Source organism: Dermacentor andersoni, chromosome 1 (assembly GCF_023375885.2).
Source record: "Dermacentor andersoni chromosome 1, qqDerAnde1_hic_scaffold, whole genome shotgun sequence".
NCBI lineage: Eukaryota > Metazoa > Arthropoda > Arachnida > Ixodida > Ixodidae > Dermacentor > Dermacentor andersoni.
This window is the reverse complement of record NC_092814.1, coordinates 68,640,973-68,658,102: the sequence shown is the minus strand read 5'-3', so window position 1 is coordinate 68,658,102 and position 17,130 is coordinate 68,640,973. Positions and strand designations below refer to the sequence as shown.

General features: G+C 49.0%; 1 protein-coding gene across 5 annotated transcripts in view; it reads left to right on the top strand.

The window, feature by feature from the left end:
* Window positions 1-17,130, top strand: part of kat80 (katanin p80) — a 222,001-nt gene that overhangs the window by 39,731 nt on the left and 165,140 nt on the right. For all 5 annotated transcript variants that reach the window (XM_050191552.3, XM_055061586.2, XM_055061584.2 and 2 more), the window contains exon 2: window positions 13,142-13,272. In XM_050191552.3, coding sequence (XP_050047509.1) covers window positions 13,142-13,272 — 131 coding nt within the window. The remainder of the gene's footprint in view (window positions 1-13,141; window positions 13,273-17,130) is intronic.

Here is a 17,130-nt window from a genome sequence, read left to right as displayed (position 1 = left end):
GTTTACGCCCTTAAGCGTGTCTGCTTGCCACACGGATAGCACCCCCTATCGTTAGGGTCTTACAAGAATTTAGAGAGGGCAACAACGGAGCTCTAACTAGACGTGCGGTGACGAAGGACGTAGTTGAAAACTATGTAGTCATTCTGACAGCCTTGGGCGGACAGAAATATACGACCGGAGAATCTCGCAGGGATAGATATGATACTTCATTTAATGCACTTTTTGCGCTTTTTACGGTTTATGTCACCTGGCACAGCTGTCATAATTTTTACTTGGAAGAAAAAGTCGGCAAACAAGATGCCATCATGTGGTTCCCACCCATAACTTTATCTTACCCCTTACACGTGAGAGTGTTAGCCATGCGACAACCGGACACCCCTTTATACACCCAAGAAGGTGTAAAAATGTTGTGTACGGCGTTTCTGCTGTTGCACCCAATTCGCGGCTTCGGCAGCTGGGTTCCTATTGCAGAAAGTCTCCTGTATCGAGCATTGGATACACACGTTAAATAATCTCATATATCATATATTTAGGGGCCCAGCCCTTATATCCCAGGTATGGCTTTGGAATGATCGATCAATCAGTCAATCAATGCGGTGTTGGCCTGTCATTTTTTTTTCTTATCCTGCATGCCTTAATTGCTTCTGAAATAAATGGCACCGTGATTGACAATGCCTCCAGCTGTCCCAGCCTCCGAAGACACGCGATCAGTCATGGATTCATTTCGCGCCTGAATCAAAGTAATTTCTTTGTAGCCCGGCTGTAAGGTGACCGTGTCTATTAGTTAAAGGGAGAAAAAAAATGAATGGTCGTCTCAGTGCGACTTCACTGCGACGGTTCGTTTGTCAGTATGCGATCTGATCAACGTCACTTGAGGTGCCGATTTTTCTTCCCTGCTTGTTAATTCTGTAGTCTGTTCTTGTGCTTTTGAAAACTAGTGCTCTCGGAAAGGGGCAGAATGTTCTGCGCCCTCTTCTCATTCCTCACTAACCTTTGTTTGCATTGCATAATAATTGCAGAAACGTTAAATTGCTTATACGCCTCAAAGTCATTTTCTGACCCAAAATGATTGCGGACGTTTGCGCTCATTGCCTGTTTTCTTTAGGTAGCGTCGGTTCAGATTGTTATCTGGCGCATCACTTGTGCCATACTCCACCTCAGCTAAACTTCGCAAACGAAGTAAGCTCCTGGCCCATTCTACATCAAGCCACATTCATTCACTTTATAGGAGTTTTAGGAATTCCTTGCTAGTAAGGAACTCTACACTCTTTGTCCCTATTCTTAATCATGTTTCCTTAAGTCAGCACGTTGTCTTGCCTATACTATTTAGATATACAAACGCCGGGCATGCCAATACCAAGTTCAAAACACCGTGCCCCATAGGTGCTGCCGCTGCACCGTTGCCAGTGGTCTGGCTTTTTCACCCAATATTAGATAGTGCGTGATCGCTGCAGACCGATCGCTATAAGTGGAGTGGACTAAATTTGCCAGCTCGGTAGTAATCTCAACGGGCTTGGTCAGATTTGAGCCGCGTTTGTGAACCGATAGAAACAAATGTAGTTCAGTTGGCACTGACTTATGTGCCGAGATACATAGATACAAGCCTGTTTTGCGAAATATATAACTATTTACTTTACGTAGAATAATATGCAGCTGCGTGGCGGTTTTTGGCATAAAATCGCAGACACAAAAGGATCTGCCGTACGGGAAAATGACAAAAGCTAAGCCCGGTCAAGCTACGTTTCCAAGCGCAGCTTTTAGCGCGATAGCATTAAGGGTCCAGCGTCGATCGTTTTGTCAGCGAAAAATAAATTCCGAACCGCGCATATCCAACCACGCAGGTCCTCCATGTAGCGCAGAGACGTTACCGAAATAATTGAATTTCTCATAGTAAAATGCGTCAAAAAAATCGTAAGGTACGGCTTACACACAACCTACAGACATGATAGCGTCGGATTGTAATTTGAATACACGAGAAAACATAATTCTGTTACGCGGAAACTCAAACACAAACCCCCTTTCCAGCGTTTCTATTATTCATAGAGCGGCGCGCCCGGTTCCTTGCAACACCATCCAGATGGCGCTCGCCTCCGCGCATCCGCGGCCCACGCTAGAGGCCTCGTTTCTACCCAGAAAGCTTGCCTTCGTTCGCGGCGCCTGCTGTCAGCGTTTCCCGATAAACGTTGCGGTTACGTAAGATGCAGTGGCCGGGAAGCGTGAAAAACAGTCACGGATCTTTGAATTCTATCGCGTTCCACTCTTAAAGGCGAAGCTTAAGCGTCCTCCATTTTTTCTTTTTCTTTTTGCACGCTTTCCTCTTCACAGCGTGTACATGGGCGTACGTGTTTGTGAGAAATAAACTTATTTAAACTACTGGGAAGTTTGGTCTAGCGGAAGCAATCTTTTTTTTTTAAGCGTGGTGTGTTCGTTTCGTTTGCTCGCGGACATGCAGGTATAGTTCCTCTCAGCCACTTGGAAACGTGGCGGTGGAATCGCCGAACCGTGGCAAGTTTAAGAGCGCGTGCTATAGGCTGCGTTTAATTTTAAGCGAAGTATTCCTCGTTTGAGGTCAGTGAGTGAGGAGGAGTTTCCGTTTGGGCGCCCGCGCAGCGCGTATGTATACACACGCAAGAGAGAGGCTGCATTCTTTCACGCTTTAGATTAATCTTCGACGGCAAGAAATCGGGCCTCGTCGCGTGGACGCAGCCGACAGGAAATGTGTCGTTCGCGTTACAAAGTAATTCACTGAGATATGTCATGTTCACGTGACCAATCCATCGCATTTGTTCGTTCAGTGACATGATTAACATATTTTTCATATTTTCAAGCACCATGATTTCTGCTAGATTTCTACCATGGCGGATCATGGAGCCGTGTAGCTGCTCGTGTGTATGCACTTAAAGAGACACATATATACAGTAGAAGGAGAGAGAGATAGAGAGACAAAGGAAATGCTGGGATGTTAATCGGAAGGTAAACTGCCAATGCAGAGCTTGCTCTCCTGTCCTTTATGAAGTGACCATAAGTGGTAAGCCTTACAAGGTTGCGTCAGAATTAGCGTCAGCATCTACTTAGAAGTGACCGCGGCGAATCGGGCTTTGGGGCGTCGCGAGAAATATAGACAGACTCAGGCGGTGTACCTCGACCTTATTGAAAGAGGCTAACGCCCAGCTCACCGCTACATTTAATGTCTCTGCTCGATTTTTTTTTCTCGTAAAACGTGAAACATCAAGCGCATGGATTTCGTTATTTTCAAGAAGAGTTTCTGTATTGCCCTTTAACTATATATAGGCGAGGGGAATTACTCGAAACCAGCAAACGAATAGCAGCGGCGTGCGACTACGGCGGGCAGGTCCACAGTGTTTGCAGGTGAAACAAAACACGTTCAGGCTCGCTTCCATTTAAAAATTTAATTAAATTTTGGGGTTTCACATGCCGAAACCGCGATCTGATTATGAGGCACACCGTCACGAAGGATTAATTTTCACTACCTGGGGTTATTTAGCGTGTACTCGAGGTGCACGGTACACGGGCGTTTCTGCATTTCGCTCCCATCGAAATACCGCCGCCGCGGCTGGGATTTGATCCCGCGACCTCTTGCTTCGCAGCGGCTTCCACTTCGAGGAGCGGAGTCTGTTGATGGTGCTTCATTTCTCCCTATCGTTAATGCCGGAAGCTGGGCTAGTTGGTTTGAGCATGTTCTGACATACAGCAAAGGGACACACAACACGAAGACAAGACGGGCGGAAAATTCAACAGAATTTCCCTCTCTTTGTTATCCTCGTTTGCAGAGGATCCCACAGTCGAGCGGTTGTCCAATGTTTAAAAATTCCGGATGGGTTTCCCTCCTAAAGCTATAATTTATCGAAACGGCGCTTTGAGGTGACTGAGCCTATGAAAACTTCCGCGTTGTCCGTCTTCCATTCGCAGTACACAGGTGTATGCGTGCTCTGTTCGCGCTGTCGGCAGTAAAAGCGGAGACATAAAATCGGAGCAAAGCACGAATGAAACTGGCCAGGTTTGCGCTGACGTTCGCCCGACGTTCGGGAGCGGAAGGCGAAGCCGGAGCGCGTCAGGTTGCTGCTGCATCTTGCCGCTCTTCCGACAAGCGCAGCAGCCGACGTCCCCTCAGTCCCTTTGTGCGCACGTGGTCGGTCTGGGTCGCACGTGACTGGCGGTGCGTTCACGGCAGCACATTCTTTTAATTGGGCCGCGCGCTGCATGCAACGGCGAAGTCGATGGCCCCTGTAGCGTTGCAGCACTGCCGCCGCCGTGATTGACAGCCGCCGTCGCGCGGCGGATGTGACGGCCCGGACTTCCCAGAGATCCACTCGTGTGCGACACGCAAGAGCGGTCGCCGGCGCGTTTTGCCTGCCGCTGCTTGCTTCTCCGGCATGCACGCTGCCGCGATGTGCATGCGCACCGCTAAGGTTCTGTTCAACGAAAAGAGAGAGAAAAAAACAGTATGTCCATTAAAAAGAAGGTCTTAAAATCGTATCTTGCACCGTGTTATATATATATAGAGACACACGGTATACTATATGCACACGCGATGCCTGCCTCCGACTCGGTACACCCTGCGCACTTTGCGCATCGTGCAAATATATATAAACGAGAAGACGAGAGAGATATATATAAACGAGAGATATATAAACGCGAATTATTCCAGAGATTGTTGTAGAAACCGCAGAACGTGGTACGTGACGTCAGGACCGGTAAAATGTAATTCCTTTCGGTCGAATCTATTCCTTTCTGCCACCGTTCACAGCTGGCCGGTCGATCGCGTGGCGATAGTGCAGCTCAGACCACTGGCGAAGCGCGAAAAATAAAAGCATTGGAATAGAATCGTAATATTTGCGCAAAAAGAAAAGAAATAGAATAGAATCGTTATTTCATCCGCTGGCGGTACCTCTGTGGCTTTGCGCTGCCGAGTGCGATGTTGTGGGTTCAATCCTGGCCGCATACCTGTGGGAGCGCAATGCAAAAAACGCTCGTGTACTGAGATTTGGGTGCTTATGTTTCAGGTCGTGGTTAACGTGCACACAGTGCACGTTAAGGAACCACAGATGGCCAATATTATTCCCTAGTTGCCCACTATATAAGGCGTTTGTCATAATCAGATCGTATTTTTGACACGTAAGAAGCCCCACAATTTAACCGTTGTATTATCTCGGTCAAGTATTCTCTACTTTTCTTTTTTTTTGGGGGGGGGGGGGGGGGGTTACTTCTGTACAGATTTCGGCTGTGCTGCGCAAAGGCGGGAAGGGCGAACGTTGAGAGTTGAGGAAGGGGTCTCGTGGTCATTTGTTCCTGAATCGTGTTCAACAAGCACCGGACTGGGTGTAGCAATAAACATTTTTACTCTCTCTCAGTGTGTATGTCGGGTCGTCAGTGTTTTTGTGGTTGATATTGGGTCACTAAACAGGGAAAGCGTCTACCAATTTTGACTGACTGCCTGGATCGATTCGGTCTCAGAGATGTACGGATATAACACGGCTTTTTGGGCCTGATCGCTCGCCAGACAGGTCCGCAGTAAGTTGTGTGGTGTGCCGATGTCATGGCAAGAGGATATAAGACGGTGCTGCAGGCTATCCGGTTTTAATGAGTGACAGAATTGTGTGCAGACTCCTTTGTTTTCAAGTGTCTCATCTTTAACCATTTTGTATGCGGCATTTGGTGTTTTCTGAAAGAGGTCAAATTTAATCATACATATCTTTGATGATACGGCAAGCTTTTCTAAATAATTAATCGATTGAATGCTTTGGACACCGTGTTTGCTTCTAACATTTTCCGGTAGCAAGCACTTGTCAACTCCTGCAAGAAGCTTTGCCGTATGCGCAGCCTCGTGGTGACTGTGCTTCTACGCCGAAATCTGGCGTCTGTTTGTCTAGAATTACAAAAATAAGCCGAACGTTGGGTCTCCGGCTTCGACTGCTTGTCCAAGTCCGAGAAAAAAGGATGTATTCTATTGTCAAATATATTGAAAAGATCTTTCTCTGCAGGCACAGCTGCGGCCGTTATTGTTTATAAAAGTCAGAATAGTGCGTAGCTGTGGTCGTCAAATACAGCAACTTTCCTCTGTTGTGCAACGCGTTCTGAAGAGATCAGCGCCTGTACGGGCTTTGATAACGAAATAGGCTATACCGGCTGCGGCGGCGACCGCATTCCCATGAGGACGGCAAAATGCATGAGCGCCCCCTGCTGCTATCCGTGTTCTTGGCGCACGTATCGTTACTATGTCGTTACCGTCACCTGTGGCCGAGATTATTGCGGATTGGATCTTTGTTGCGGCGTCGCTCGTATAGTTCTCACCTTGTTGCGTCGGCGTGACAGCATCTGTTACAATTCTAACAGCGGTGAATGCAGCCAAGACGTTCAAACTGCTGTAGCGGTCGCCGGAATATATAATAATGAACGAATAAAAATTGGAACGCCTATATCAGCGTGTAGGACCACTGTGCGCGACCTGAAGGGCTCGCTTTACCCGCGTAATAAGCCCCGCATGAGGTGAGTCGCGCGTCGCGTGGACCCTCCGGCACTCGTGACGCGTGCACAAGAACGTCGAGCGCGCAGAAAGATGCAAGGTTCTTGACCCGCAGTGGCGGCGGCGGCGGCAAACAATTTCTGAGACGCGGAGAGGACCGGCCACGCCAGAGGGAAGCCATGCGTGGCGACGCGCGTCGTTTAATGCTTTGCGGGTCCCCTGCAGTGAATGGCGTCCTGCTTCGGCGATGGCGCGCGAGGCAGCTCCCGGTGAGCTCGTCGCGCCCGTTGTGTAGAGGCGTCTGGTCGAGCCCGACGACACGAGTATCTCTCGTTCGCCGTCTTCTGTCGCAATTATTGGCAGCATCCAATTTCTTCTCTGAACGGGGCCGACTGTCGGCCGACCCCGTGGTTTAGTGCTGGTGCGCCCGCTGCATGCGTTCCGCGGCCTTCTCTTTAATATCGGGGCCAAGTTCGCGCTTCGCCGACGGCGCAGGCAGCAGGGGAGCAGCTGACCGGCAGTCGCGCCCGCGTGCGTCTGTCTTCCTCGACTCTGGTCTCGATCCCGTCGGCTTCGCCGAGTGCGCGGGTCGCTCGTCGCCGACGGGCACATGCGTCCACGCGGCGGCTGGTCTTTCCTTGTTATTCCGGGACATTCGGGCACCTCGGGCGCGCGGCCCTCGTTATGTGGATGCTTTCATTACGCTTAATGTATTCATTCTGCCGCATATATATAGCGCAGTTCTGACGCGGCCTCTCACTTTTCCGTAAAGATAGACTAGCGGCCGTGCTTATTGCCCGGATTGCGATGTTAGCGTCAGCCCAATTTGCAGTTGTTTCCTCTGCATATCGTCTCGCGTTCCTGACATTATCGCTTTAAGGACGGCACATATAAATGCCCGAAAAAAAAATTCTTATTTTCGGCTTAAATATGCAAGACTCGTCAAAGAAAAAGAAATACTTAGCGGAAGCTCTTTCAGCAATAGGGGGGGGGGGGGGAGGAAGCACCAAGCAGAAAACTGGAAAGTGTGCTTTACGTCAAGGCATCTATGGCTTCCTTTGGAATTTGTATTGATATTTCTCGTCATATGTGGACCATCTGTGTGCATTTCATTTGCTTTACATTATGTGTGTGACACCACTACAGCCGGACATCTTGAATCGGCTTGCCTCCTCTGACCGTGCTTTTAAAAGAAAACGAGTCGCGTGCGAGACTTCTTTCTCCTCGTTCAGTGTATCTGCTATAAGCCAACGAATGACGCTTGCTGCCTGTCGTTCAGTGTTGGCCGATGACATTTAGCCAGGAACTTCGTACTCGATGCCGAAACTCAAAGATTTTCTTTTTCTGGTATGTTGCATCCAGGGAGCATTCGTCAATAAAGGGTTGTTGTTCTTTGGGGACGTCTGTGAGGCGACGGCGGCGATATGAGCTTGTTGGTCGGACATCATGGAATGGTATCTGGATAGCGCAGCAAAACACGGACACAAGAAGAAACGAAGACAAGCGGTGAGCGCTTGTGTTCGTTTTCGTTTCTTCTTGTGTCCGTGTTTTGCTGCGCTATCCAGATACCAGTATGAGACACACGCTCGCATGTAACATGTAAACGATGCTTACTGCGTTATTTTGCTTCGGGAGTTCATGTGCGATTGGGCGTCAGCTCTTTATGCTCGACTTCGCCGACTAGTGCTTGTCATGGAAGGAGCACCGCATTTCGATGGAGGCGAAATTCAAAAACACCCGTGTACTTAGATTTAGGTGCACGTTAAAGAACCCCAGGCGGTCCAAATTATTCCGGAGTCCTCACACTACTGCGTGCCTCATAATTTTTGGCACGTTAAACCCCATGATTCAATTCAATTCATGGAAGGGGCACACAGCGTAAGAAAACGTGGGCAGGACGAAAACAAATTGAGGTATACGTTCTGCTAGTTACTAGATAGTTACTTATCACCAGCCTTCAACCTAGTGAGGACCAAAGCACCAGTCGACGTGACGATGCTGCGAGTGTCGGAGAAGCACGCATAACTTTCTCGGGCCTTGTGTGCTACAAGGGCATCAAACCCTGCGTGCTACGTATTAACGAAACTTGCCTAAACGAAACTTCCGAATGAACCAGTAGTGCAGTAGTGGTTGGTTTCCTATTCTTCGTATAACTTCGGTCCTGTAATATGAACACTTTGTTTTAACGGAACTAGCGTGAAAGCGCCTTAGACAACAAAAAGTGAGAACCGAATGCACCCCATCGCGCGGTAGTTTCGTGCGATGGTCATAGTCCAGTAGACTACTAGACTAGCTTGCTACAATTATCGGAATCAGACTCCTGCGCCCTGAAGGCGCTTTTTTTGTGCATCTGTAGGTTATGTGGCGGACGCTGAAAACCTGACATGCATGCACTGTTTGAAGATTTTACCTGCTCCGTAATACAGGTCCGGGACGTGACCTTCTTGTGACAAAATTAAAAATTCACTTGCAGAAAGGCGAGTCCCTTGATTATATACTGGCTGAAGAAATGCGAAATGAAGGTTTAGAGTCGGTGTTATCACTTCGTCCGTGTCGTCGTATAACAAATAAAGAATTTTGGCCTTCATTGATTAAGAAGCCCGTAAACACTACTTCAACAGTATCATTGTTGTTAATGTGTTAGCATTATGCATGTACACTTGCGAGCTACATACGCGTCGTCGAGATCGATGTAGCTGTAGTAATATCTCAGAAACTCCGTGAGGTGGTTCTCTATTTTGACTTCGAAAAATGTTCATGCCGCAACAGAAGAGGGAATGCGTTGTCACCATATGATGAATGGGCTGCTTTTCTACCACTATATATATAAACTAATATTACAAAGCAATTTGAACAAACGTCGGTTTTGTGGCAATTATCTTGCATTGCATGTCTGCACGGGTTCGAGCTGTCCTTAAATTCGCACTTAGCCTATATATGAGGCCGAGGCCGTCGAACTATTCGCTTCGGGCTCAGAGCGGGCCCGGGCCAAGGTATACTGTCGCCACGAGCGGTCGCCTCTAGCCTCATATCACATTAAGAGTGATGCGTAGATTTTTCGCGCTCCGCTATGAATGTTTACTGCCTCGGATACTGTGCGAAACATTGCTTCTCTTTCTGCGCGGATCGTTATACTACATATCGATGTCATTGCTTCACTGTTCTAGCGAATAAGTGAAACTTTTGTTTCTACATTTGTGGCTGCAGTGCTATAGCGTTACACCGCGTATTACGAGAACTGTGTCCGCGGGCGTATATTGCATATACGAGGGGCGAATCAGAAAGTCTTTGCCCCTATTTTTTATTAGACAAAATAAGGTACATACAGGTAATCACAAATATACGTACTACGTACCTTACACTATCTTTCCATATAGTCCCCACACCGATTCGGACATTTGTCCCATCGCAGCACTAAATTTGAGATGTTCCTGTAGTAGTCAGCGACGCACGCGGCCTCCCCGAACGCTCATTGTCGTGCAAGTATTCACGGCCTTTTAACGCGGTCGCGTTAAAGGCCCCGTGTCGCAGAAAATAAGGCGTATGCGTCCAACGTCGACCGTCGTTTCGGGAAAAAAATAATTTCGAACCACGCAAGCCCTCCATGTAGCGCAAAGACGTTACCTAATTAATTGAATTTCTCAAGGGAAAATGTCAGAAAAATCGTAAAGTACGACTTATACACAACCAAAAGACATGATAGCGTCGAATTGTAATTTGAATATACGATAACACATAATTCTGTTACGCGGAAACTCAAAATACAAACCCATTTTCCAGCGTTTCTACCATTCATAGAGCGGCCGCGGCCTCCGAGATTTGCGCGCGCAAATCTCAAAGGCCATAAAGCGGTGCTCCTGGTTCCTTGCAACACCTCCAGATGGCGCTCGCCTCCGCCTCATCGCGGTCCACGCAAGAGGTCTCGTTTCTACCAGAAAGCTTAGGGTACCTGCATGCGGCGAGAGGGCGCATCCAGCAACCCTAAGAAAGCTCGTTCGCCGCCAGTGTTCCCCGGTAAACATTAAGGTTACATAATATGCGGTTGCCGGGAAGCATGAGAAGCAGTCGGAGATCTTTGAATGCTATCGCGTTCCACTCTTAAAGGCGAAGCTTAAGTGTCCTTCAAATGTTTGCGAGCTCACAACACCACAACCTCGCACTTCTTTAAGCAAGGCACCTTTCCCCATGCGTGGGCTGCATTTCCCTGTAGATTTCGGTAGGCGTTCGTCCCTTGCTCCATAGAAAAACGGATCACGCTTCGTTGCTCGTACGCCGTGCATGGAGATGTGAAGCACAACCTCCATCTTTAACAACTGACAACGGCGCCGCGCCGCGGAGCTACCAGCAGATAAGGCCAGGTCGGTGCAAGAAAGGTCCACCGCTGCGAATGGATATGTTGACTTCGCATTTACAGCCGTAATTTGGCTAAAAAAAAGAATAAGGCAAAGACCTTCTGATTCGCCCTCGTATGCGCGCGGTGGAAGCGGCATCGGTGCCCGTCCTTGCCGGATCCGAGCTCGGCGCCCGGGGTCCCAAGGCCGCCGGGAAACAGAGCTGGCGAGTGCAGCCACGCTTGAGCGCGGCGCCCGGGTCAGTTTTCACCGGGCTCTGGGTCAGAGCTCTAGGCTGCGCTGTTTGGCGATGCGGATCAGCCGCCGGCCTTGCCGTGCGCGTCCCTGGACGCGCCGAGGACGCTCACCTGGTGGCCCTGTGCGTGCACCACTCTGTGTGTGTCAGTTGGTGGGTCAGACGTATGGGGCTGCTTCAAATCACTTAATTCGGTCACTGGTTCGGCACACCGAACACGTGCTCGGGTGCTCACGATCTTGTGCTAGGCCAAATAAAAGGTAGACGAATGCTCGCGCATAACGTGACAGTGAACGTTTTCGTTTTCCAGATAACTGCCAGGCGGTTGTTCGTTTTACGCTGTGCATAGTAACGACGAATTACAATTGATTGATGTTCCCGTTACCTAAGCTTTATTCGATGGGGTGGTATTTTGGCAGAGTTACCAGAATTATCTGTACTAGGTAAGGTTAAGAAAGTAGATGGCGTTGATGATTCTAACCTTGTAGTCCTTGACATCGCCGTACCTATCGCTTTATGCTCTGTACAAACCGCTGCTGTATAAACTGTCGTTATAAACACTCAACGCAAAGAAAATGTGCGTAGTCTTCTACGGGAACATTTACACAACGGCACATCATTGCGCAAAACTTTTGACTTCGTCCTATTTCTTCTTGTAGTACTATATGCAGATCAACGCGTTTTGACAGTTTTCTCGAAATGCTACCAGTGGCCAGGGACAATTGTTACAATGTTTTTGACAGCTTAATAGCGTATTTGTGCGTTGGTCTACCCTACAGGATTTGGTTTGCCAGCAGCATCAAGTGAGATGTCAGCATAGTTTTCGCACCGTCTCATGTGTTAGCACCCGTGCAATGTCTCCATGAACTCGCACATCAGTGTACCATGCTCGTGGCAGCGCAACGTGATCAGAGTCAGCTTATGTCTCTGGAGTCTTTTCAAGTATTGCACTCGTCATGTGGGTCAAGGGGGCAGAAAAAAAAAAGATCGCTGGAAATACCTGTTGCTTAAAAACTTTTTTTCCAACCACGACGCTGTCCTCGTGTGTGTCACGACTTTGTAACTTTCTTTTTTTTTTTTCGTCTGCGTAAAGCTTGACGTAATGGTTTGTAAATTTAGCAACAAATAGCTGATTTCCTCTATAGTTTACGTCTCTGGATGGACCATGCAAGAACTAATCGCCGCTTTGACACTTCGACGCTAGAATTCTTTAGCTACCCGCTGGAGATGGCTAAAGAGATCGTCTGTCCTTGGCTGTGCGAGAAGCCCTGGCAGAGTAATAACTTATTGCCAGAAGTATGCATCCGCATAAGTTATACGAGCACTATACATGCTGGTTTACCTGTGCGCTTTGTAATGCGGTATCAGATGTTCAAGCATTGGCACTTGCAGTCGTCGCGTCGTCAGCCTGGTGCGACGCCTTTCGAAACACCGCCTTTGTTCGGGACTTTGCATCCCGCATTGTCGCTTTTTGCTTACGTACGAAGCTGTGCGTCAGACACTTCCGGCGTGACACGCGGACTGTATTGTTTCACGCATGGAGGGGCTTGCAACGGGGATTGACCTGGCTCGCGCGCGTCGCGACGGCCGTCGGCGCCTTGACTGCCTGCGCCCCGTGCAGTACACCTGATCATCGGCGTGTCACAGGCTCGGAAACGGCCGTTGTCGCTATGTGTCTTCGCGGGGCTAGTTTCTTTTGGCTGGCGTAACAGATATGTTCCACCGTGCGTTCTTTTTCTCTTTTGCTGCAATGGCTAGGGAAATAGTTAATACATATTGAGCTAAGCATTCAAGTTATCTGCATATTTTTTTCTTACGCGTGCACTGTGTGATGCGTGGACTCTTGCGTTTCTTCGTTACCGCGATATTCCCCTAGTAGTGTCTATGACGGCGCTCTTTTGTGTTCATTCCTAGCTGTCGGTTTGGAATAGTGCATTGAATCGCAGTATGAGGACACCCACCTGCAGGAAAAAAATAAGCATGTTGAGTAGGGTGCATGGAAATACGTGATTCGGGTTAATGACCCGTCGTGCGACTTACATTTCTTTTCCGTTTCTTTCCATGTTGCAGAGGAATTCGTTGCTCATGGCTCGACAGTCAAATGCCTCGCTATCGGTCGCAAATCCGGCCGCGTCATGGTCACCGGCGGCGAAGACAACAAGGTCAACTTGTGGGCCATTGGCAAGGCCAACTGCATCATGGTGAGTACCGCATCATAGCTGAAACCTCTACTTGGTTACGTATTGAGGAATACCAAGACAGGTGTCACGGACCTGTCTTGAGTGTTTATCAAGACGTTCCCTCCTGATTCCCGCCTTATTCCAAACGATACAGCTGTGCCCTTTGTAAATGCATCCAAGTGGTACGCAGCGGCGCAAGGTGTCGCGCCTCTGGGCCCCGTCGTGGAGGGATGACGACTGTCTCCGTAAGTTCACATCCGCTGCGATCAGTTCGGCCCTACGAGTCGTCAAGCGTTTTCACGAGGCTCCGCTCTGCCGCTGTGACTAGCACATTTGTTTCGGGGCCGAGTACCCTCCCTCTCCTGGTTCCTTGGTGGCCCCGTTTCCCTCTCCCGTGCCGGGCGCCCCTTTCTGTCTCTCCAATTGAATGTGGCGCCTCATCGGTTACCGTGCGCTGGCTATTTTCTGCAACGCTGCAGTTTTGGGCGCAATTCAGCGCTCACGTCTCGGCGCGCAACTGCAGAGGACCAAAAAATTCGGAGGCCGCGCGCGCACAGAATTCCTTCGTTCTTTTGTGCGCGGGCGCTCGCCGGTGGACGCAGGGCCGAGGAAATGTGGCCCTCGTCTTATGTGCGCTCCCTTCGCGGCCGAACAATGAGTTGCGCGTGTGCAAAGAGAGAGAGATAGTGGGGGTGCTCGATAACCGTTTCCCCGGAGCGGTCCGAGAGCAGGTCTTTGATCAGTGGAGCGCGCAGTGGCGGCTGAGTTTTCTATGCGATGGCCGGGCGCCCGTTTCTTTTTCTTCCAATCTAGCTCACCGGTGTGCGGCTGCCCGCGACCGGACCGTTTTGTGTACCCTCGCATTACGCGGTGGTTACACCGGCCTGCTGGGCTGAACGAGCTTTAGCGGGCTTTATTCCCGGCTTGACCCCGCGCCACGGTGAAGGTCGCGCGCCCAGCGTGCCGATTCAGTGCGGACGAGCTCGGGCCACGTTTCGGTCCCGCTCGGTTCCGCGAGCGAAAGCGCGCCCGTGCCGCTCGTGTTTCGGTTGGCGTTTTCAAGCCGTGCCTTCGTGTCGCTTGTGTATTCCTGCGTGTTAATTCCAGCAGAAAGTGAGAGGATGCTCGAGCCGTCGTTTTAATGTGCTGCGCCTCGCTGCATCTCTGGGTGCATCCGGGCGGGCTATGCAGAGGCCGTGCTCGGGAACGTTGTCGAAATACAGTTCAGCTGTGTTGTTCATCTCCAAGAACGTTCTTGACGGAGTCATTTGATGAAGGCGCCGACGTAGCATGTGCATGGGATTTTTTTTTTCCGCTTGAGTTTCCGTGCACTTGTTTCTTCTTTCGTTTTGCATTCTTCGTTAGGTTTATGTTGTTGGGCAACACCATTGTCCTATCCGCCAAAACCTCCGTCGTACGCAATGAACACGAACAAACTATTGGAAACCTACTTTTATTTGTCAAACAACTTGCATATTCAACAAACTAGAACAAAAGCTTAATTTCATTTGTCCCGAGAAAGCCTTCAAGCTACAAGTTAAAGAAAAAAAAAAACACATTATGCAGGAAAATGTACGTTTTGACTGTTAGCACACAAACGAACATTATAACGGTACACCTGCTCATAGTGGCGGGTGTGATACACCCGTACACAGTTGTAGCAGCAGTGCGTCGTGTTTTTATGTTGTATCTAAATAGTTTTCATTTTTTCCCTCTTTATTACGAACGTTATTGGATCTTATGTTATCGTAGTTAGGCAATGCGAATTGTACTGCATGTACTGTATTAACCATACCACTTCTGAATTGTATTCACTTGATTCATATTGTTCTACACTAGTTGTTACTTTGTCCAGAGTAATGGTACTTAAGTATCGAAGATACATGTTTTGCATAGTTACAGCCTGTTCTAAAGTAATATCGCAATTGCACTTTTTTTCTTGTTTTTTCTTTTTTTTTAATGATGGACTGGTTAACCACTTAAAGGTGTTTTCTTTTCGGTTCGTATTGATTGATATATATTTTGTATATATATGCGTGCTGTACGAACTGTGTACAAATGTGTTGGGTCCTCTGTCAGGCATTTTGCCTTTTCCCAACATCCTCTTGATTTTTCTACAAGGAAACAATGTTCTGCATTTAGTTGCACAGCAGTGAGGGGGGCGTACTGGGTAATCACTACATATTTTGTTGTTAGCGCATTCATTGGCTTCCACGTGCGCAACAGAAATCTCCGTGTAGGGATGGAGCCCTTTTGCGCTCATGTGCTTAGATATTTGGTCGTAGGTTTTTCTTTTCTTTCTTTATCGGCTGATGCGTTTATCTTTACACATTGATTTCAGCTCGGGTTGTTTATACTGCCTAGCTGTTGCCCATTCAAATGGGCTTTGCCTCTGTTACTCGTTTATATAATTTCACTTGTAAATACTCATCCTGTACACTCCAAAAACAGTTGCATCCTTTGGGGTGTATATTTGCCACACAACGATAATCGTCATCTGTCTTGTCCGCATTTCCTTTCTTTAACGCGGCGAGCCTGGTACTTTCCAGTAACGAACGGCATGCGCGTTATCAGCATGACATAGCATTCCCGACAGGAAAGTAACGAGCGCAGCGTTTTCAAGAAAGGAAATGCGGGCAAGACAGATGATGATTGTTGTTGTGTGGCAAATATACACTCCAAAGGGTGTAAACTTTTCTTAGAGTGTATACGTATTTTTCCAGCAAAGGAGTAATTTGGTACCACACAACTGTCGGCGAAAGGGTCTCGTTTTGTTAGTTTGTGTGCGGCGTCAAAGAGCATGGAATACGGCCCGCCTGGTGCGCGCGTCCGTGGGGATCCTTCGCTTCGTCGTTTCATATTACAGTAGTAAAGAAAGTTGAAACTAATGTTTGCGACTTGACATTTCGGGACATTTCATACAAGGAGATTATTACGGGAAGGAATCCCCAACGTGAATCGCCACGTCGCATACCTTCACCGCATACTACTTTGTTGTAGCGCTCGCACTACGACTGGACACAGAAGGACACATTAAACAAGCACACATAGTGCCTTTCTGTGTGTCCGGTCGTTCTACCTGCGCTACAGCAAAGTACAAGTGGCCATACCAACAAGCCCATATAGGTACCCTCATCTTCTCCATATATATTCCTCCGTCTGCTCGTTTTCTAGCTTCTAACTGCTGGCTTGTGACGCTCATGCAGCTAGGAAGGGATCGACGTAATCTTTTCATCTGTAAGGAGTGTTCTAATCAAGCGTCTTTTACCTGTGATGACTTTTCCGTCTGCAGTAGGTTTTTGTCGCGACCTGTTTGGAAGTAGAATATGCCTGTGGCGCTGTTTGGTAAGTCGCCGTGATTCCATCGCGAGCGCTGCCGTTTCTTCGTTGACACCCGCGACACCCAGCCATCGGTGTGCCCCAACAGGTCCCGTGGCGAAGAGATCATTGAAATGATCGCGTGAAGCCAGCTACTTGCCGACCGTGCAGCCAGCCGCCGTGTGCCCAGCGCAGAGTTCGACGACCTCGTCCCCCCTCCTCCCCTTCTACTGCTTGTCGCCAGCGTGCAGCCGGACGGACCCGGAAGTGCGGCTCGCTTTCAGGTGGCCACGGCGGCGGCGGCGTCGGCCCGAAGGGGGTGCTTCCCGCCGCCTGTCCATCGTGTGGTGGGCTGCTGAATGGCCGCGTGGCTTGATTCATGTCGATCCCCTCTCCCGCGAGCTCGCTCACCTGCGTAGAGTGCGCACAGCCTGCTACCTGCCCCGAGAGTTGCCTTTATTTTTCTCATCCGTGAAGCTAGCCACGATTGGAGCCTCCGGCGAACCATGTCTGGCCATAGTTTTTTGAAAGTAACGGTGACTCGCTAGAGGCTCTAAGATG